This window comes from Scomber japonicus, chromosome 4 (assembly GCF_027409825.1).
Source record: "Scomber japonicus isolate fScoJap1 chromosome 4, fScoJap1.pri, whole genome shotgun sequence".
Taxonomy (NCBI): domain Eukaryota; kingdom Metazoa; phylum Chordata; class Actinopteri; order Scombriformes; family Scombridae; genus Scomber; species Scomber japonicus.
In genome coordinates, this window is record NC_070581.1 from 19,706,857 (window position 1) to 19,730,227 (window position 23,371).

At 40.5% G+C, this 23,371-nt stretch overlaps 1 protein-coding gene across 1 annotated transcript in view; it reads right to left on the reverse strand.

The window, feature by feature from the left end:
- The window catches only part of LOC128357310 (ERC protein 2-like), a 114,636-nt gene that overhangs the window by 65,575 nt on the left and 25,690 nt on the right, over positions 1-23,371 (reverse strand). Inside the window, 2 exon segments of the mRNA XM_053317636.1 lie at positions 686-823; positions 15,809-15,976. Coding sequence (XP_053173611.1) covers positions 686-823; positions 15,809-15,976 — 306 coding nt within the window.

Consider the following 23,371-nt stretch of genomic DNA (forward strand, 5'->3'; position numbering starts at 1 on the left):
CTTTCAGATGGCTTGCAGAAGTTACTCATTTTCTACTCTGCCTCCACCCTTGCATTCCTTGACCTCTCCCTCCCTTAATTCTGAGGCCACCTCTTCCATCAGGCTGTGCCTCTTCTGCCATTCCTCTTTTCCATCCTTCCATTCCTCCCCCTTTCAAAACTTCTATCCTCCTCTTATTCTATCGATCATTCCCTCCCTATGTTCAGCACAGTTACAGACAGGGACTTATCCTCTGTCTATGTTCACCTTAGACCTTCCTTCTCCCGGTACCTCCTTTCCGTCACTGTTTTCAGACAGGTCCTCATCTAGTGTGGTCCAAGGTCTATAAATTAGGAGGCTGTGTCAGTAAATTATGACAGTGGGTCATAGCAAAGCCTGCAACTTAATTATCCTTATGCCATATACCAACTTCCTGAAAGACCAGTGTGCCTAAATGGGAAAACATTTCCAGATAGTTCTAGACCAAGTGGGGTCTAAAGGTTTCACTTTGTGAGAGTTTATTGTAGGACAAACAAGTTTTAGCCTCTGCATGAATAGCACGCTTTATTCTTCACACCATCTACACAGCAACCCTTCAGACAAAGCATCTCTCTCAACGTTGCCCCTGAACTTCATTTCTTTTTTCTCACTGAGTCGCTGTCACTTTGCTTAACCTCTATCTTCACCCTGTCTTTATCCTGTGTACCTTTTCTGATAGGGCCTCCTCCAATGTTGCCAGGGCTGTGTCTGTGTTGCTGGAGTCAGTTTGTAGGCCTTGGACCCTTTCCCTCAACCCAGTCAGCTGTTTGTCCTTATCCTTTAACTGCTCCAACAGGTTCTCAATCTGGAGAGAGAGGAACAGAGAAACAGAGGGCAACATATTAGCCACACACTGATTTGAAACAAATACAGAACAATCAGAGACAGAACAATTTAAACTGGACTTGAAAATCGCAGATGCACAATGTACCTGTCTGGACTAACTAGAAACCTTGTGGTACCAAAGAACCACAAAAAGAAATTATCTCATTGACCGGTGATTCATCGAAAAGATGAATCTAGACACTGAATAGTGCACTCAGCCACTGGCTGCATTCTTCAATTTCCTGCGGTAATGTCTTCCATTCTCGCCTGGCATCTCAAAGATGAGCTACAATGAAAGCCTCCACTGTAGGGCTCTGGTCAAAACAATTATGGTTGGATCCATAAAGAGAGAAAAAGTTTATTCTATTGCTGAGTAGAGGACTTAGTGGAGATGTGTAAACAACAAAGCCATTGGACAGTCTGACCAAAACAGCCTCAGTGCCAGTTTAGTATTATACTTAGAGCTAATTCAACCCTTTGACTTAAGGGGCTGTGTCTCTGCATCTGCCTTTCTGTGGCTAACCTCATGTCGCTGAAGTGGTGGTGTAATAGCCAGTTGTGGTGTTCAACAGCCTTTATCTGATGAACACAAACACACACAAAGACACACAAACACAAAACGCTCCGAGCTGTACCAAACAAAACACTAGCAGATGCAGGGGTACAACACAGTGCTATGCAATGAGACACAAGAGGTCTACAAATCAGTTACAAAGGCACAGCACATCTGGTGACAGGACATGGTGACTTGTTTGTGGCTTATCATTATTCCCACAAGCACGCTCTACATTCCTCTAAAGTGTAAATTAATATCATCTTCAGGAAAAAGGAAGTTCAGTATGGAAAGTCTCCTTGAGATTCTTTAAGATCTATATAATAAAATATAGCATTTACTGTATTTTTCTGCTTCCACCTCTTTAATGTTTTTTCTTCACACAGACAAAGCACTATTCACTCACTGCTGCAAAGCATTAATTCCACATTTGACCCAAGTGGTCCTTTTTCAGATTAGGGCTTTTGTTGTACAAAAAGAAAGGCATATGCACTGAAAATAAATCATTATTTAATGAACATGAGAATGCAATAAAAACAAGAAAAGCACTTCAGGCCTTCAAGAGACCACATTTTAACTGAAATGGTGACATGGTAAAAAAATGCCCTGTGGGGAGAATAAGCTGCATTCCAGTCATGGGTACATAGATAGATAATGTTCAAATCTCCACAGCTATTTTACAAATTAATCCAATTAGACTGCAGTCTTTGGTGTTCTCTGCTCCCTAGAGGGCAAGACTGAGGGTTTAAGGGAGCCATCGTTTTGGCAATGGAGGGAAAGTGGCAGGAGGGGGTGGGAAATAGTGACCAGCACCCTTCGGCAGATCTTGATAGGTTAATGACAGTCATTACACAACCAAGCTAAAGGCTCTGGTAGGTCAGTCCACAAGCGATAGGGACAATAAACCCTTTAGGGAATGATGGGAAAGCTTCACACTGCCATAGTCAGATAACATTCCCAGAAATTCATGATTACCATGAGTGTATGAAATGGAATTTTAGGATGGGCACTGTAAAAAAGAAAGAGGCTGAGAGAGTTGAGCATTATGTAGGTTTCCTAATTTTTCGTCTCATTTCTCTCATTTGACGTGAGTGGTCTGAAGAGGTAAAGTAGGTTTCACTTATTTTCCTAGGGATGTAGGCACTTACATGAGTGCTAAAACTACACACTTCATATGCGATCTCCACATCATCGAGTGCTGGTGAAGGCTGACAGAGTATACTGGACTGATGCTGGGACATGCTTATCTCCACATATAAGTAAACACAGGAGGAAGTACAAACAAACCAAAATTCTCGATTTGGCCTCTAGTTGTGACAGCTCAGAGGCTTTGACATACCTTGTTCTCCTAAATACGCACTGAAACATATACACATGCACTCATGCACACCCTTGCTCCCTGTCCCTGTGGGCACTACGGAGCCCTAGTTCTGGTCAAATTGAGCATGTCGCCCCTGGTCTTAGATAAATGATTACAGTCTTCACCAGGCTTAAGTTTGCTTTGGCCTAGTCGCACAAAATAACAACTCCCCGATGAAATATTTAGCCGCGTCGCCTGGTCTTCTGTGAAATTGTCCAGAAAACATTAAACACAACTTAAACCTTGTACTGGCGGATGACAGCGAATCATGTGAGTCATGGATATGGGAAAGAGGGCAAGGAATTCTGTCAGAATTCTCAAAACCCGACATACCCTCTGAAGAGAACTGCCTTTTGTGGACAGGCGAGGCGCAGGGCAGCCTTATGCCTTTTTGGGAGAGAGGGGGCCTCCCTTCCAGTAGCTTGGTTGTTATGATGAGAACAGCAGTCATTCATTTTATCTCTCAGTGTATGAGGCTCCTCAAACTATTCTCCCGCATCTCTCTTAAACACACAAAGACGCACAGCCAGATACACACATACAGAGGCTTTTATCATTAAACCGCTGTGCATATGTCATCCCACTCTCCAACCACACACACCTCCCACTGCAGCGGACCACCTACGATAGGCAGCTACCATGACTCTATGGGCCAGGCACTGCGGTGTGGACTGTCTGTCTCATAGAGTATGTATCCTCTTGAGAAACCATGACGTCTGTCTCAGTCACCTCCCACACACATGGCTCACCACTGTTTACTGCCTAACTGTTTTGACTCTGATAACTTTATCAACATGCTGATAGGACTGGACCAGGTTTCACTTAAAAGTGGGAGTGTTTTCGTGCAGTTACCTTTCACTGACCTTGACTTTGCACATGCTATTGACAAAATACAGCATGACAATAAAGTACTCTAAAACATTGAGTGGCTGTGGGATGTAGAGATGTCATGACTACAGATTTTTACAAGTCAACAGCTTCTGCAAAACAGTAGTTGACTCATTGACAAGTCATCATTGACGTCGTTATGTAAACAGGAGGATGCTGAGAGGCACATCATAGTCACCATTCAAAAAATGATTGCTGTATTTCACTGGAAAATGAGGGACTAAAGATGGTTTACCAATTAACTATTACAAACTTGGTGAGGCTGGCTACAGTCATAGTTAAATGTCTGTTTCATGTAAAGCACATTGAGTTGCCATTGTGTATAAAATGCGCTATATAAATAAAACGGCCTTGCCTTGCCTTGCCTATTGTTTATAACTTACTGTGTCAATTAGTTGATCAAACTAGTGGACTGTGATATTGTCATCAATTGATTCGAATTCAAATCCTCTAACATTAGCTGACATACACGCATGTAAAATAAAAAAGTTAATAGCTGTTAACAAAACAAACTTCTCTGTTCAGTGGATTTTGAAACCCATTGGGAGCATTGCTGTTGTGTTGTGGTTGCAGTCTGTACAGTATGATCATGATTAGGACAAGCTGAGTTCTAATGTAATGGGAGAGAGGTTAGTGAAATAGTATCAGGCCCAGTGTCTGGCAAAAAAAATAGTGATCTAAAAGCAGTTTGTTCCAGAGCAGAACCACAAACCCGGTCGACCCGTCTGTCTTCCATCCAAACTAAGAACTAGAACTCTGTGGCCTCCAGAGGAATCATTTCTGCAGAACAAAAAGGAGACCAGCGTGGAGCGTGACCACCATAAAAAGTACAATCATTTGTATTTTTAAAACTCTTTTGGACCAATAAAAATACCAAACAATAATTGGTCACCCTTTCTGAAAGGCAACTCATTTCTCTGTGCTTGTCATCGCCTCTAAAATATGACAGGGACAGTTGTGAAAACCCAGAGATTCTGGCACTGACATAAATGCATGTACACACACACAGTGCACACATACACATACACATACACACAAATACACAGAGGGACAATAACCGCAAACTGAACAATATGTAGTAACATGCTGTGTACTTCCCCGGAGAAATCTAGGTCACAGTCCAACAGAAACATGATGGAAGACTACATACTGGAAATATCATACCGCTACTACTTCAAGTGCTCCACAGTCACATACTGCGATCCAAGTAAAGCATATACAGATTAAACTTGGGACTTCATGTTGTTTGTGTGTATGTGTGTGTTCCCATGTGCGTGTTACAGTATATTTAAACTTGTACACCTGCACACTGGTCCAATGTCGTGCTATCAGAGCTTGTTGATTCCCGGATTAATAAACTTCCTCCCGCTCCTGGGCTCTCAGATGGCTCTTCAAAGAGAATAACAGTTTGTCATGAATTTCAGGGAAGACAGTGACCTTTTCAGTGTGAGGAGTGTGCGCTTGCACTTCATTTAACCCCAGTCCCTCCATCACCTCTCACCCCTAGCTCTGCCTGTGAAACAGAACTACACAGAGGACATCAGAAGACTGTGGAAGCACTGATATTGTGTAAGCTGGTGCCCCCATGTGGTAGTTTACTGCCACAGGCAAATTTATCTACTTGACAACTCCTGACAGTTGATTTAAAAAAAATTTAGAATGCTAATCTTATGTTTTGTCTTCCAAGCATCCAATTTATGAGCATAGAATATGTGCACACAACCACAGAGGATACTCAAATTCTCAAGTTCTTTGTATTATTGAACTCCACATCTGAGAGATGTGATACAGCTTTACAGCGGTCCCAGATTTTGCTTGCACAATTTTGAGTTGCTCTGAATAAGAATCATAAAAATGTCGAGAAATATTGCATTGAACAAATAGAGTTAGCTACTGAAAACAAATTGCCGTTGTGGCTGTGGAGTCCCCATCAGATCTCTAAAGACCACTGAGTAATCTGGTTGGGAATGTGAAGGGACATCATGACACAGAGACCTTTAAAGGAACAAAAAATGACACCTCTCCCATATTCCCCTCATATGACCTTCCTGATGTCATGCTACTTTGCTCGAGGAGTCATTATTCATCTGTTATCGTCCGGAACAACCAAGCACAATGACTTCATAAGACGAGTGGTGCCTGAGAGAGGGAGGAAGAGAAGGGAGGTTCAAAGTATGATGATGAGGTTCTGAAATCATCCACACTTTTCTAAATGAGGAAAAGTAAAGGCCATTTTTTTTCCTTTTTTTTGTTTTGCTGCAGAACAGTTTGGATTTTCCCCTTTTCAAACTACATATTAAAGAGAGCAAAAGAGAACAAACTCTCTCCCCACAAATAAAGCAATTAAGTAAAAGTGCTTTTTAATCTGTTGGCCAACACTTGCCTGCAGAGGAGGGCAGGGCACTATTGCACAAAAACATGTGTTGTGCCACTGTGTATCTACATATTTGCTGGCGTGCCTGCATGTTTCTCTGTATCTGCTATGCTGGCCTCTACCAAATGACCCATGCTTTCCAACTGAAAAGTACCATGCATAGGCAGGATCCTGTGTTGATGAGCCAAATAGGCAGGTCCTCGCCTATCCTACAGCCAAGGGAAAATTAGGTCAAACTAGGTGCAAACGAAAGCAACATAATTTTCTACAGGTTTCACTACGATCATGACCAAGGCCTGTGACTCTCCCAGCAGCTTCCTCTCCATGGCACTAACATTAACTCTACTCCTAAGCACTAGTGTCTGTTTAGAAATACAAAAGCACTCCATGCTCATAAACATACATAAAAGCAATCAGGCATACACTCATGCATACAGAGAAAGAAGCATACAGAACACACATGAATACAAATGATGAGCTCCATGTATCAATTTTCATTAACGTGTTTAAGCTGTCATGTATAATTGTACAGACAAGCAAAATTCCCTGCAGATACACACGGTTGTCAGCACACATACACTGATAAATCCCAATAATTCCTAAAATAGAATTGCAATCACATGACCTTAATCGCATGACCTTAATTACAATGAATTAAATTTATGGCTCAGTCACATCAACTAAAGTAAAGCAAAGCATGCACAAAGAATATTCTAATGTCAGATCTTTTGTCAAATTGAACACTGTTTTATAAATCAAATACACATTTGGTCCGCAGACAAAACAACAAAAGGGGGACGAGGAATGACAGATAAAGTCCCCTAAACAAATGAATGCTTGTAAACATTAATTAAACATTTTAAACGCCTGCCCTGTCAGTAGAGAGTAAATGGTTACCTGTACTATAGCCTTCGACCACTCAAAGTACCTTTACACTACATGTCACATTCACCCAATCACACACACATACTGTATACACATGTATACTGATGGCAGGGGATAAGGAGGTTGGCCTGCCACACAGGCCAACCTCCTTATCAGGGGGAAACTAACATTCACACACATTCATTCTCTGATCTTGCGATTAGTAGATGACCCGCTCTACCTCCTGAGCTACAGCCAGTAACCAGCAGCAAACACACAAATCCTCTCAAAGAGTCACTTCACAGATGAAGTTTTAAACGATGAAAGTCACAGACTCCACAGCAGCCCACGGGGATGGAGTGCAAACTCAACAACTACTTCACTGACATAACTGCCTCATCAAAAACAAAAGTTACAAAGTAATCATTGCTTTTTATATTGAACGTTTATAAGGTTGAACTACAGATGCACCTGAATTATTACCATCAATTAAATTAATATTTTTCTCACACACACACACGCACACGCACACACACACACACACACACACACAATCAGGCTGTGATTATTATCATGAATGTTGGGCCAAGTTCAAGCGATGGAGGCTGCATATAGCAGAACAGGCATCCTCCCCCTCTTCCCGCACATTCCTTTAGAAAGTCATTTACACACCGACCCTCAGCTGCATTCATACATATCAATTAGAAACCAACATACACACACATATACACATGCAACCCACACAGCGAAGCATATATGCACACAGACAATGACAGAGAAGTAGCGAGAAAGACGAAGCGAGTATTGTTTTCATAGTGATTTCTCCTGCTCAACCACAGAGCAAAATGAGCACGGAGAGACTCCTGCAGACCCAGAGCTGTTCAATGAAGACAGATTGCACTTGTGCAACCTAGGCTGTACGTGAGTGTGAGTGTGTCTGTGTGTGTGCTGGCCAAGTTGATCCACGTCCATGCTCTTTAAGCTCAAGACCCTATCTTTGCCCCCCTCAGCTGCGGAATGCTGCAGTGATTGCTGGGCAATTACCCTGACGCTTTATTCCTCTGCTCCCAGCACCATTAGTATTAATTCTTTTCTTTTTCTTTGCTTTGGAGAGTAGGAACAGCAGAGCTTTGATCTGGTTGAAAGAAAGAAAGAAAGAAAGAAAGAAAGAAAGAAAGAAAGAAAGAAAGAAAGAAAGAAAGAAAGAAAGAAAGAAAGAAAGAAAGAAAGAAAGGAAGTAAGAAAGTAAGAAAGTAAGAAAGAAAGAAAGAAAAAAATGTGGCCACCCGGCGGGGACCACAGCAGCAATGTGTCTGCCTGTAGCTTTTGACCCTGGTCCACTTTATAGTGATCAGACAGGTCAAATACAGCATAGTAACATGGTTCAACTGGGAGACAAGGGCTCAAACTCTCACTTTCATTTGAGAGGGTTAGACAGCAACTAAAATGCCTGTCTCAGATCTTAAAGTATAAAATAGTAATACTGGATTGCTGACAGGTTAGGTCAAAAGAGGTCAGCTTGAGTTATGGCTTGTGTCATCATCAGGATACAGTCAGGCTTAAGTTCTTCATCAAGTGAGGAAGTCATCAAACACGTCTGATTTCTTGAATTGAAGTGCAGGTGTTGTGGTCAGGCAGAAGGCGGACTTGAATAGCTGGAGCCTGACATATGGCCCAACACTGGGTTTGTCTTGACTGATGTGTAGCCTGGCTCCAATCAGCCAGCCGCAGGCTCTCACCATTAACCCCAGCTGATTGTTGATAGGAGCAGAGGGGGATACAGGGGGGCCTATCAGAGGCTGTTTACCGGAACCTCCCCAGCTCCAACGGGCTTATCTGTAGCCATGTCTCTGTGCTGTGATTGGTCAGATGGAATCCATTAGGATGAAAGGCATTGGTGGCCTCATCACAGATCTATCAAGATCACACACGCTCACATGCAGGAACATACGCATACCGTTAAGAGTTATCTATGAGGATCTCTGAGAAATAAATCTGTTACACACACAGGCAATCACTCACCTGGGATACCTACGCCCGACAATGTATCCAGGTAATGCATGTCTGTCAATAATTCACTATTTACCTCATGGGAACAGTAGTATTCACATCCCCTCAAACCGTATTAACTTTATTGGTATTAGCTTTGGTTAAGGCTGGGTATCTTTTGTAAATATTTGAGACTAGTGTGAATACAATATACTTGAGTTTCAGAACTTCCATGTTTATTTAATTCCATTTTTTACAAAACCTGTTGTCATTTACTGAAATATGCTACATTTACCAGTTCATCAGTGTTAAAGGTTTTCTGTTTTAGACTTCAGACCAAGGAATAATTAAACAAGAATTTGACAGCATCCAATTGTAACTTTCAGCACTTGACAGCTTTAGATACAATGAACACATTTCAGTCAGTACCCAAGAAGAATTTAGACGATATCTGACTTTTGTAATGGGGTGTAATTGGACATAAAAATCTGTTTAAGTGACAACACTTATTATATGACTGTGTTGGAGTTGATCATTGTCTTGATCACATCTGACAAACCTTAACTGCATTAAGCAAGGTTCATATTTGTCTATAAACAGCACACACTCACAAAACACACAATAAACACTGTGCCAATGTTGGACTAATATTTTCCTTTCTATCAACATGCAGCACTTCCCCTGCTATCCATATGCATCAGATTCAACAGTGCCACTGTTGTTTTGGGGCAGTGTGTAAAACATGTGGGAGGAGGGAGAGAAAAGAGAAGGAGCACTGAAGGTTGTTTTGGAAAAATTAGGTCAGCAAAATCCTGAATAGGTGTAGCTGTTTGCTAAAATTCATACAATGTTAACAGAAGACTGTCATTAGACAGTGTGGATCCGTTTATTCAACAAGGGACATTAAAACAGGGTGTATTTCAATAAAAGTGAAAGCTCATAAAATTGTGAAAAATGGACGAAGTAAAGAGCAATTGCTCCACAGAGAGAGAGAGTGAAGTGGGGGAGAGGAAAGAGGAAATGTAGAAGGCCAGGGAACATCTCTATTTGTCTCTATATTACTCTCTCCCTCTCTAACCCTAACCCTACTTTTCTTCACAATGAAAGCGCTAGCCATGCCGATGACACCAGGCCAGAGCAAGTGCTGAAAGAGTGTGGCAGAGGTTGCACTGAAACAGAGCTGGGTCCCCTGAGAAAGTCTAGGGGGGACCTGCTAGACACTATCATAACTAACTGAGACCTTGGTGTACAGGGCATCCTTCTATATAGACACACATACACAAACATACACACACATATGCCCAAAGCAGCCAAAGCAGACGTAACTGAATCTCCCTGTCTGTGGTTGCTATAGGGAGGGAACATGACAGGGGATACTATACTTCCATGCACACAGCAAGGCTTTTTAAAAGCATGAATATGGATTGAGATGACCACAATGTTTGAACATGAATAACACATGTATGCCAAAACCACACCACAACCGTCTCTGCGTGTGTACCTCCCACACCCCTACCCCCCTAGCGAAAGAAAAAAAAAAAAAAAAGGAACTAAAAATGAAAAAATAAATAAATAAATGCATCATTATGCATTGGTCATGGTCGCATAGACCAAGGGCTTGAACAGAGCTTCCACTGTTCTGTGTTGTGATTCGTAAGACCGAAAATGCCCGCACAAACCTAGAATATGCATTTTCTTTTTTCATCTAAAGACCAGTTGCTCATTATTTTTAGTTAAATTCAGCCTCTATTAGGATCACTCTAGGGCTCAAACTACAGCAATGACATCATGGTGCCATGCTGTAAGTCATTGTGACTGTCCGTGGAGAGGCCCATAGGAAAAGATAACAATCCTCATACTTTCCTGAGACAGAAAATAGGGCAATAACGAGTGATACTGTAATTTAGAGCAGTCTTGCACCATAATCATTTCAAAAATGGTCATTGCAGATATCACTGTGCTTAGCACTGATCTATCTTCGTGTCTATCTGTGTCTCATTTGTTCAGCAGTCTGGCAATCATTTCTCCCACATTTAAAGAATCACTTGCTCTATTAAAGAATTATTCCAGCACCATAGAGGGCCTATTTTCTCATTTCTCATCTTGATTTACATGAAAAAGTACTTGATGCAAACTTTAATGTGACATGGAAACTGTTACATTTGTTTAAACTGAGTACATGGGTGTGTCAAGTTTTTAATCACTAACTTAAAAAAACTAAATAAATAAAATCAAGATAAAGTCAGTACATTAAGGTAACCAAAAACCACAGCACCAAGGGAGACAGGTGTGATTCAAAAACTACAAAATTGTACAGTAAAAGGTCCACAAGCTATAGTTTAAACAGACTCCCTGTTGTTATTTACATTAAATATTTTTCAGCCTCTTCCATCCCATTTTATAACACACCCACATAAACATCCTACAAACTGGTTTTCCTCTTAGTTCTCCAGATGGCAATTCCATATGACTGGGGTGAGATCAACTTTGCATACACTCAAACACACAGAAGCACACATTCCCATACACACATATTATCAGTTGACCTATCATGAGCCTGCACTAACACACTCTGGGTGGTGGGTAACTAGACTTGTTTGTGGTGAACATAGAAAGCTTCTTGTAATAATACGGATGCATCACTTTAACCCACAAAGCTGTTCAGGAAGATGACACACGTCACTGTGTGTTTTAATGGGTATGACTGTGTGTGTGTGTGTGTGTGTGTGTGTGTGGGTGTGAGAAAAGAGAGAGAGACTGAGTGAGTGGGTATGACGTGTGTGTGTGTGTGTGTGTGTGTGTGTGTGTGTGTGTGTGTGTGTGTGTGTGTGTGTGCGTGTGTGTGTGTGTGTGTGTGTGTGTGTGTGTGTGTGTGTCTGGTATAAATATCTTTCAGTGGAGAAACATATTTAAAAGATTAATAGCTCTATGAACTGTGTTTATCTGACTCATTCAAAGCTGATGATTTTATGAGGAGGAGGTCTGCAACTCAATCAACTTTTAAATGATCTGAGCTAAACCTCATTACATTGTGTCATGAAAACAAAAGCAAGCACCTGCTCACAGCAAAGGTTTTATTATTATTATATTAACAGAACTTTCAGAAGTTTCTCCAGTGGCCTACATTCAGCTGATCCTCAGAGGATGTTTTGTCATTTGAATAATGTCCTTGTTTAGTGAGGGTCAGTCTGTGTCTTTTACGGCTGGAATGCAATGACTTCTACAGAATGAATTTACAAAGGAAACAAGTTATAACTCCAAGCTTTACTTCTGTCTTTCTCATTGTATAAAGATTTGTAAGTTATAGCATCCTATAACTGCTGGGAAACTGGAAAACTGTTAAACAAATGACAGAGAGATTTGATTCTGTGTACACAGTGTATAAAAGGATGTCAAAAGAGATGTATTTTGTAAAGGAAAGGGATATGTGGCTCCCTAAATCGTAACAAAACATAAACCCAGGTGTTAGTTACGTTGAACTAAGATTTACAGTAAGTTTTGGATTCCATTTGAACAGTGTCACCAAAACAGCACTCATTTTCCCTTTTTAGAGATATAACCAGAGAATTATTAGCCATGAAACATTATAGGGTTGGTTTACCCATATTTCAAAAAAACATATTTTATCATATCCTCTAGAGGTAGCTAGAAACACATATCATTTTAGTATATTTGGCCATGTTTTCTGGCACCAATCAAATGCAATTGAGATTAATGGAATTTTACATTTTATTTGTGGTGCTCTCAGCACTGAAAAAAAAAATTCAAAAAGTACAGCAACATCACTTTCCAGAAACAATGTCCTGCTCAGTCTGGCTAATCCACATGCTTCACTGTGAACAGTTTTCATTGGAAGTGCTTCCACTGAAAATAGAGTCTCTATAAAAACAGCATGTTGACAACACATTTGATGCCGGTAAATCACAATCCAAATTTCTGAAGATCAAAACTCGGTGAAGAACACTAAATTACAGTACTCTTTTATAACTGTCATAAACTTTAAGATTGTGAGAAATTCTGTATCTTTACTTTACATCTCCATCAACTCTTGGTGCAAGTGGCTACAACAATCCTCCACTTTTGCCAACATGCATATGTTGTACACTAATGTTGGCACTGAACTGACAGAGGACAGCTGAAGAAGATGACACACAGCTCAAGGCTGAGGAAGTACAGATGAGAGAAAACAAACTACAGCTGAAAAACACAGACTACAGCTGAAGCTGATGAAATACAGCTGAGCCTCCTGGATTCTGAACTAGGCCTTTTTAAGAACAACTTATACCTCTGCACATACAGTCAGGCATGGCGTAAAATGCTCCAAACACTTGATTATGTTTTTTTAAAGAGTGAAGAGTGAGAGTAGGGTATGAAACTCCAGCATTAACCATCTTTTATTTATATTATGTAAATGTTTATAAGATAGCATTTGCTTTAAATTGAGCTCTGTCTTGTATAAACTAGAGTGTGTGAGACAACTGCCGCTACTGTGACACGTACATACAATATACATGTATATGAATCATAATGGAACTGGTTGAACAGAGATGTGATGGTAGCTGATAAGCAGTCATTTCATTATACAGAGCCCTGAGTACTGAACACAATGACACACTGAGGACAAAAGCCTCCATTGCATTTGCAGGAACTAATCTGAAACGTCCTTGACAGAACTTTTACAGGACACACCTTTCTTGGTGGTAAGTAGCATAATATTGACCTTAATGTCAAATAATGTTTTTGACAGAAACTATCTATGTCTATGAGAGATACACAGTAGTCACATTGAAGCAAATCTACCACATGAAAGCTGATTCTCACTGAGATCACTAAATGAAATTTGAAAATACTGTATGGTACTGTATTGTATAACTGGCTTTAGAAATGCCTTTACATTCAACACCACATAATAATACAGTGAAGACTTTTTGCTGAGAGGCAAACAAAAAGCATCAATAAAAGAACAAAAAACAGCCAGAAACCAGTCATCATCTTTTGGGCCTGCAGGGATGAAAATGAGAACTAAGGCTTATAATTAAATACTGCAGCTACAATAATAATAATAAAACAAATCAAAGTTATCTTATCCAAAACACATTATTCATATTCAAAAATAGAAATACTAATACAAAAAATACACTATTTTGTTTTTACTTCAACTTTAAATTCCCAACAGTGTCTCCAACATGAACCTATCCTATTGGAAACCTTTCATTGGCCATGAAATAAAGACAAAGTTCAAATAGACATGAATGAAATGTCAGTAAGCAGAGGGCCGCCTTTACCTGCTTGTTGTGTGCCTCACATAAAGCGCTTTAAGTCGGATACAAAGGGGGGTCAGCACAGTGGTGCACTTGAAGGTCATTTTAAGGCACCTAACACAGAAACACTCAGAAACCTGCCTTCAATAAATTGCAAAATAATTCATTTGACACGCAAACACACACACATACACATTTGCACACATGCAGATTGATGGTACTGCATATGACCTTTGGAGCTCTTTTTCATTAAACTCAGCAAGGGGGAGGGTGGGAGGAGAGAGAGGGAGATCTAATTTGAGGACATGAGAGGAAACAAGGAAGTTGAGAGGGGACCTTTATGTGTGTGTAATTGGTCTATAGAGGAATTGCCAACATGCACACCACAGGTGGTCACAGGCCCCGTCTAAATAGCTAACCTTATAAAAGTCATTAAGGCCTCTGAAACATGCCATGAGAGAAAGAAGGAGTGTGAGAGAAAGAGAGATAATGTGTGTGCACGCACGCATGCATATGTGTGTGTACGTGTGAGAGAAAGAGAGACAGCGAGCAGGTGTATATGGTAGTATATGTCCAATACATCTATCAAGATGGAGGAGGATTTATTGTGTGCCTTAACACTGCCAAAGAAAACTACTGGAGAAGAAATATTTAAGGCTCTGGATGATGACTGAGCAGGGACTCCTGTGCTGGTGTTTTCACCAATGGAGCCACTGCAGTGACGAGCCCCTTATCTGACTTCTGAAAAGGCAAGTGTGTGTCATCTAAGCTGAAATAATGGTAAGTAAAAATGTATCACCAGAGATCAACAGTGTATTAAAAACTTGTGCACTTTATACCCTCTGCACTATTGACTATAAAAACATGCCAAAAAAAATTAAAAAGTGTGGGGGGGGGATTCTTTCTCAAAGGGGCTCTCCCCTGGTCGTCCATGTATATTAGACTGGTCCATGTAATATTAGATGGTGAAGTAAGCATACTTATGTGATACTTTCACTTCAGGGAATGATGTCAGCAGTATTTAGAGTGGCAGATAAAATCTGTGTTTACAGCAAAACTACTGTATTATTTGGCAGAGTTGACGAGAGAACAAACTGATGCTAAAGTCCAATGAAGGATTAAAGACTTAAATTACACTGCTATCTGTCCCTTCTGTCTCAATGTTAAGGCAGAATACCCTAAACTTGCTACCAAATGACCTACCTATGCTACCAAAACAAGGCTACGGCACCGACTGGGTGTAAAAAACCCACTGTGCTTGGAACTCATAAACATAATGCCTCAATATGATTGCATATGCAGGGCTCTCATTGATGGTAAGTTAAAGGTTTGAATTTTGAATATTTACGCACAAAGAATGTTGATGAGAGTGGTGAGTTTGCACAAAATGATCAGGTTATGTGCCTTGAAATCCAAAACACTGAGCTAAAAGATGCTAAAATGCTCAGTACAGCTGAGGGTATCTGCAGAGTCAAGTGATAAAGTTTGTCACTACAGTTGACCCCCTTTCACATACATATAGTCTTTTCATCCATTGTCAATATAAACATTTTGATTAGTGCAACATTAACTAAATGTAGTAATTAGTTTGATATGTACTTTGATATTTCTGGCAACAAAGGAGGCAAAAAATGTACAGATGCTGTACAATAATGTAAGTGATTGAATGCACATACCTTCTTCTGTAGGACATTGACCTTCCTCTCCTTGACATCCAACATGTCCTTCATGTCTCTGATCTCTCCAGTCAGTGTGCTCTTTTCATCAGTCAGGTCCTGTAGCTGCTTGGTTTTCTTTGTCAAGAACTGCTCCTTCTCCTCCAAACGTACACGCAGAGCATCTACCTAGAACAGGCCAAGACAAGACGTTAAGTGTGGATATGAAGTCAGACAGAAACAAGAACAGGCAGAAGAACAGGGAGTTAAACCTATACAGTGTAACCTAATATTCATATAGTGTAGTTTAGCTAGACACTCTGATGGACAGGCAATTGGAGGTTGAAAGTAATCTGTGATAGATTGACTGACAGACAGAAGGGTAGAAAAAGAAAAAAGCTTACACAGTGTTTTTTTACCTCAGTCAGGTGGCCCATATGTTATTATTCAGTTCTGGAAATGATATGTCTCAACACATTTACTTGTTGAAATTTGGATGTAATAAAAGTTCAGCTTTGACCTAATGTCCATAATACGAACCACTGTGGACTGATGCAGTTAAAGTATGTGTCAAGAGAAGGAGAGGCTGGAGCCTGTCCCATCATTTGTTATTGAGAGTGCTGTGCTGTATGATTGGACCAGCGCTGCCGCAGATCACAGTGCTCACAGACTTCACACTCACACATTAAAATCCTCTGTATCTGGCTGTATGCAATGAGATGAGTGATATCTGAGCTCACTCCAGAACTTCATATTGGACATATATCAGTGTTATGCTGCACCGCCTACAGTGGCATGTGCACATACACACACACACACACACACACAGACACACACACACACACACACTCTCCGCTGGCTGTCATGAGCATACTATGTGCTCCTCTGTTGCTCTTCAACACCTGATTACATTTCCAGTACTTTTTGCCATGGTGCAATGAGTGAACCCGTTTGAACTTAATTTCAAGGTGCACATGTGTGTTTTATGTGATTTCAAGAGACACACACACAGAGATAAAGGGAAGTAGTAAGGGAGGACTTGTTAACAGGGATTTTAACAGGCTTTACTTGGACACAGACAGGACAGTGTGAAAACACTTAAAGCACAGGCTGTGTTATGCTCTCCAGCTCAGCCCTCAACCATTTCACAGGCCACTTAAGAAGATCCATAAAGGGAGGGGGTGTGTTGTGTACAAAGTAACTAAGTACATTTATTTAAGTACTGTACTTCAGTACAGTTTTCAGGTATGTACATTAGTTGACTATTTCAACTTTCTGCTATTTCATATTTCTACTCCACTACATTGGAAAATATACTTTCTCCCACTCTACATTTCTTTTACAGTGACAAATAGTTACTTTGCAAATTGAGATATAAAACACATAATGATCATATATAAATATATGATCATTGCATATACTGTAAATTACCTTACCTTACAGTTACAGTTATAAAAAAGTTTAATAAAAATAAGTTAAATAATAAAACAGAAATGTAAAAACAATTATATGTGATTTTAGGGGCAACTACGTACTGTGTTGTATTTTACTTTACATTGTGCTATTGCTATTTTTTGTTTTTTATTGCTATCTTTCATGATCTGAATACTTTTTTGGCCACTGGTTAGGAGCAATGCAGTAATATACCAAAAGCACAACTGAGAGGTATGGCTGTGCTGGACCACAGTCAATTTCTACCTGTCTGTATGTGTGTGTCTCCATTTGTAAAATGAGAGTGCACCATGCAGTCCACAGACACAGAGGGCTCCTCTCAAGTACAGTAGTAGCAGGCCAGGACCCCCAGGTGTAAGATGGTGAAGTATTTATCTCATATTGCTCCTCTGGCAGACAACCAGAGTCTAATACTGAGCCCTGTTCTGTCCTCTCCACTCCACTCTACACTGGCATGAACACACACACACACACACACACATACACACACATACTACACACACATACACACAGGGTTACACCACTAATCTTTTGAACACACAGTACAGTATGGTATTGCCTGCACATCATTGTGTGCTGATGCTTCTTTTCCACTACATGATTGTGTGCATGTGCGTGTGAATATGTCACTGTTCAGCTGTATGAGACAGAATAAAAGAGAGCAAAAGAGAGAGAGAGATCTCCTCCCCTCCAACCCGACCTGGCAAGGAGCAATTTACCAAGAATGTAGCAGAGAGGCCTAACAGGAAATCCCTGCTGTCTCACCTGCACTGGCCCACTAAGCTGTGATAGTACAGTAAAAATGACCTGCTAATACCATCTTAAAGAACTCACCACTGCCAGACACAAAGAACAAGGAGACCGAGATCGACAGAGGAGGAGAGAGGGATGGAAGGATGGAGAGGAGCACGGCTGAAGAGGAGAGGTGAAAGAAAGGGTGAAACAAGTTGGATAGAGATGGGAATTCCATTGAGCATTTGCCTTGAGCATATTAACAACACTGACACCCTGTTCCTCCGCTGGCTAGAACTACTACCCCATCAGTAGGTCTGTTACAGGAAATATTGTATGGCTTTATCAGCTGACACACATGCTGAGATAACAGCGAGCAAGTCAAGGTGATTAACCTCTCTCTTCTCCTTCAATTTCCTGTCCAATTTTCTTTTCCCTCTAGTCCCCTTCTTCTCAGTGTCTTCTTCCAACAACACCTCTCTCTCACACCGCCACAACTACAGCTCTCTCAATACCTCATCCCTCCAGCCATGCTCCAAACTCTCCAGGAGTTTTCCTATTGCCGTTTAAAGGCGCATGTCGTGCAGCGAGACAAAGTAATGTGTCGGTGTGAGAAATCCCTCATGTCCTTTAGGCCAGATTGTCTTTGGGACAGGCCCACATTTTCCAACAGTGAATTTGTAGGCTTGTGTGTTTCAGTTCAGATTTGTATTTGTGTCTATATGAGAGATAAAACGCAAAGCAGAACAGCCTACAGTCTCCAAAACAAACAGAAGACTTATTATGCCTGCTAAATTGGACACGAGGGAAGATATTCTGTTTTGCAATTAAATTGTTTGTTCATGGGCTTAGTATTGTTTTACTTTCTTTTTTTTTGGGGGGGGGGGTAATGCATGAGGGAAGAAGGAAAGAGATAAAGAAGGGAGGTAAAGGTTCCCACTGTTATCCAGTCAGACCCAGTTCAAATCCGAACGGGACAATGGAGATTGCATTGGGGTGTTTCTCTGAATAGATGAATTAAAAACACATCTATATCACCCTGTCTTCCCCCCCAAAACCCAACTTAGGCTTTCCAGCTCCTCACTCAACACCATATCATTTTAAAAAATGACCTTGATATGTTTTCAAGATCCTGTGGTTGCAAAACTATTAATTCTTGGCAATATGTGGTATTTCTTTAAACGAATACAGTCACAAAATCACAACCACTCTAAAGCAACAGTTTCCTACATGCACACATGTATGTACCTGCAATTAAACATGGAAACATACACACACATGCATAAACACACTCTCATTCTCCTTGACTTCCTCTCTCATTCTTGTAATGACAGCCAAATGTGGATTCTGGACACTGGTTAGCAAAGTAAAACAGAGGCTTAAAGAAAACAACTTCTCTGTTTGTCCTCACCTCCCTTTTGCCTGCCTCACATTTCATCATAAAAGTTTTTCTGGCAGGCGAAGCTGCAAAGGTAATGGGCCCAACGTCGGCTCTGGGCCGCAATAAACAACATGGGGACTATAGAGCAGACCACAGTCAAAACGGCAGAACCAGAGACGATGGGGAGACCACAGCAAAGGCCTGGGGATGAACCAACACTTGCATACTCACACAGTAACAGTTGCACTCTCACTCACCCACTTGGCCAATATTGCCAGTAGACAAGTAGGTTGAGAACATTGCTAATATGATCACAAATCTCCTAACCAATCTCTGATCTTCATACATGTGAGCTTCACTCATTGTATGTGTTGCTGTTCAAATAAGTTTAAATGTGTCTTCAGATGACAACACTGCTATAAAGTTCGTAAATACCAAGCAGTGGGTCTGGTGGAGTGTATCTGATGTCAGAAGTCAGTTCCCCTCTTGATGCTGCTGAGCACTACACACAGCTGTGTGAGCTATTCACTTCTTTGGCTGTATGACATCCAGTCAGCCTGTATAAATACAGCAGAGGGCAGCCATTAGACTTCATTTATTTAAAGGTCTGTGCTGTGAAATTAATCATCTAAATTTATGACATAATATTCAACTAATTCATGTTTGCCTAGCCATTAATGTGGCCAAGTCTGGGTTGTATCACAAATGAAAGGAGGCTATTTCATTTCAAGATGATTCTAGACCACCAGAGAGTCTCCCATACCAGTTATAATCATCTAAATATCTTTTTTCATTGAAAAATGTGCATCAAAGAAAAACCGACATATAATGAAGCAGGAAGAGAATGAATGTGGACTGCTGAGTTCAAACAGCCAGTTGCTGTTAGTTTTGCTTTCACTCTGGCTAATGTCTGTGTTATTAAAGATTGCTAAAAGGGAATGAATAATTGGCTAATCCAGTTCATAAAAATTACACGTATATTATATAAACTGTACAGCCTCCCACAGATGGTGAATAAGAACATGACTGTGGGTAACTTCCTCACACAGATGTGAGAAGGAGTAGTGTTAAAGGATCCATAGTTTCCTGATGAGGCAATAGAAACTTCCAATAGATGTCAGGAGGTCACTATTGAAGGCTGTGAGGTTAGACAGCCTAAAGACCAAAGTAGGATTTTTTCATATAAGCACATGCATGCATGTTGGCGTGCATGTGCATGCGTATAGGTGAAGGTGGAATTTGCAATGTCCAATGTAAGACTGAAGCATTTCACTGAGCAACTATGAGCACAGCTCAGGCTTACTTAAAAGCTAGTGCTGGTTCTGGATTATCTCACTTCACACATACAGTATACTGTATCTACAAGCACATGCACACAGAAGATTTCCTCTCCACCTGAGCTGGACACACCAGACATGACGACACTGGGACTGATCTGTGCGGAAATGAAGGACATCCCCTGTCCTGGGGCTTAGGCAGGGTGTCATTTGAGGTGTGTCATCAAAGCTGGGGATAAGGTAGTAGTCAAAGCTCTGATCAGGAATTGTATAATGGACGGATAACCTCAGGGCTGACTCGGGATAATAAGCGGATGTAAACTGCCTCACAGCAGGGGCTGGAGGGTGGAGTGCGGGGCACAGTCTCATTGTACACTCCAACATCTGTTGATGAAACGATGGCAACACAGCTGTCTGGCCACAGGCTATAGAAGGAACATGGGAAAATGCAGATGTAGAAAAAAATAGACAAGGACACATGCTCACACACACACACACACACACAGAACTCCCACATTCACTGACAAAAGGATCTTTGTCAAAAGAATGAATGAATGTTTTCTCCCAAAGCATGAAAGACAATCATGCCATGCTTTTGGTATTGTACCAACGCATGGATATATGGCACAGAAAATGTAGGGGACTCGCCATGAGTACCATCATGTTAACCCTCACTGCACACAGCTGCCTCAATCCTCCATCCATCATCATTACTTCCTCCACCACTGATGGACTGACACACACAAGCACACACACAAGATACACACATGCACATATAAAGGAAGAGACGCTGCAGGCGTTCCCCCTCATTAACACTTGCTCCTTCTTTGATTATTTTTCCTGATCATTTCCAGCACTGCATGCCAGTTGCTACATCCTGTTTCCAGGGAATCTAATTCCTCTCAAACCACACTGAATAGTCACTCTAATAAACACATGAAGAATGACACAGGTCTACAATCTACAGCACAGTAGGTACACTGAAATTAGCTGGATTTCTCCTTGGTCAACAAGTGAAACAATCTCTTCATGTTCTGTGTCGATCATGCTGGTCCATCTAACACACTCAGGTTTGTTTAGTCCAGAGAACATGAATTTTAGCTCAAGAGACATTGGTTGGATGAACAGTATCAATATTTGAAATAGCCAGCACAACACATCAGTGCTCTTTACTATATTCCTTACAAACACATTTGCAATTTAGCCTAAGACCATTCAAAAAACATAAGATAACAGTCATATGTAGGTATGCTCTCAAAGTCAGTAGGACAGGGAAGCACCATTGGCTTGCAAATGAAAAGATTCAAGCATAGAAGATATTGAAGATATTGTTCCATACGATTGTTAAAATTGTATCAACAAAAACTGAACATTTATAAGTATACTTCAGTTCCCTTTGCCTTCTAGAACACTGTAGACTACAGGTATGTGAATCATTCATGTTCCACTCCTTGTATGCTACTGTCTATACTTGTGCAAGATTCAAATTTAAACTGGACAGCAGGCGTACTGCACCATAATATTTAGATTTTCTTTATTTATTGAATCATTCTGTAATAAAATTATGCAAGGTCTGAGCTCATCACACAGACAAAACATTTAAAATTTCTCATGAAATCTGAGCATAAAATGAAGCTAAATAACATTAATCTGCTAACTAAACCCAGGCTAGCTTCCTGCTGTCTTCTGTCTGCTGTACTGTATATCATGTAAAACCTGGTGCTGTTATTTTGAGGATTTCAACTTTTGTCTTAATTATAATATACCTGTTTACTTTGTTTGGTTGCAATGTGGCATGGAAGATTTCATGTCACAGTGAAAAACTATTGAATTATCTATTAAAGACAGAAAGTTTGATTTATTTTTATTTGTGTCTATTCCCTTTGGATTATGTTCTACAGCAAAATAATTTTGGCATAAACCACCAATTCTGATTCATTCATTCATTGAATCATCCACTCTGTATCACTAGGACTATTCATTTACACATTTATTATGCAACAAATCCTCACTTTGCCCGGATATGGACGTTAACACCCCCAAAACCCTTTAAAACTGAGAGTCAGTACTATCTCAAAGTCATTGTTGTGTGTGTGTGTGTGTGTGTGTGTGTGTGTGTGTGTGTGTGTGTGTGTGTGTGTGTGTGTGTGTGTGTGTGTGTGTAATAAAACATAATTTAAAATTGGCTAAACTGTTCTTTCAGATCATTTCTATTTATTGAAATGTGGTGACATAGAGCACCAGAGGCTAATTTAATGTGACAGCTACGATGGTTAGGTTTACATTTATCTTCCAAAATGAATTAAGAGCTGCACAGATTCACATGCACAGTTCATCGGATCATTTTCTCCCTGGGATGTTGACACAGGACTGCTGCTGTGAGATGGTCTCACCTGGCCAGCGGCTCTCACATCACCGGAAATGTCGCAGCAGATTTACAGGCATTATTTGGATAAACTGACCACATATTGAGAGTCTACATGATTACTTTCTTGGCTGAAAACTCTAATCTAATTTAAAATGTTTTAAAAAATTATAAACCTACAATAATAACAATAAAAATTACAGTCTGGCACAAAATCTCTGTCCTGATGCCATTGTCCTTAGCTATCCTTGCTGACAACAAGGTATACTGGGTAATGTAGGCAGCGCAAGAGCCATCCTCTCTACGCCAAAACAGTGACAGAAAGTTGAAACTGAAACCCAGTGACACTGAAAACAACTGACAGCATAAAAAGAAAC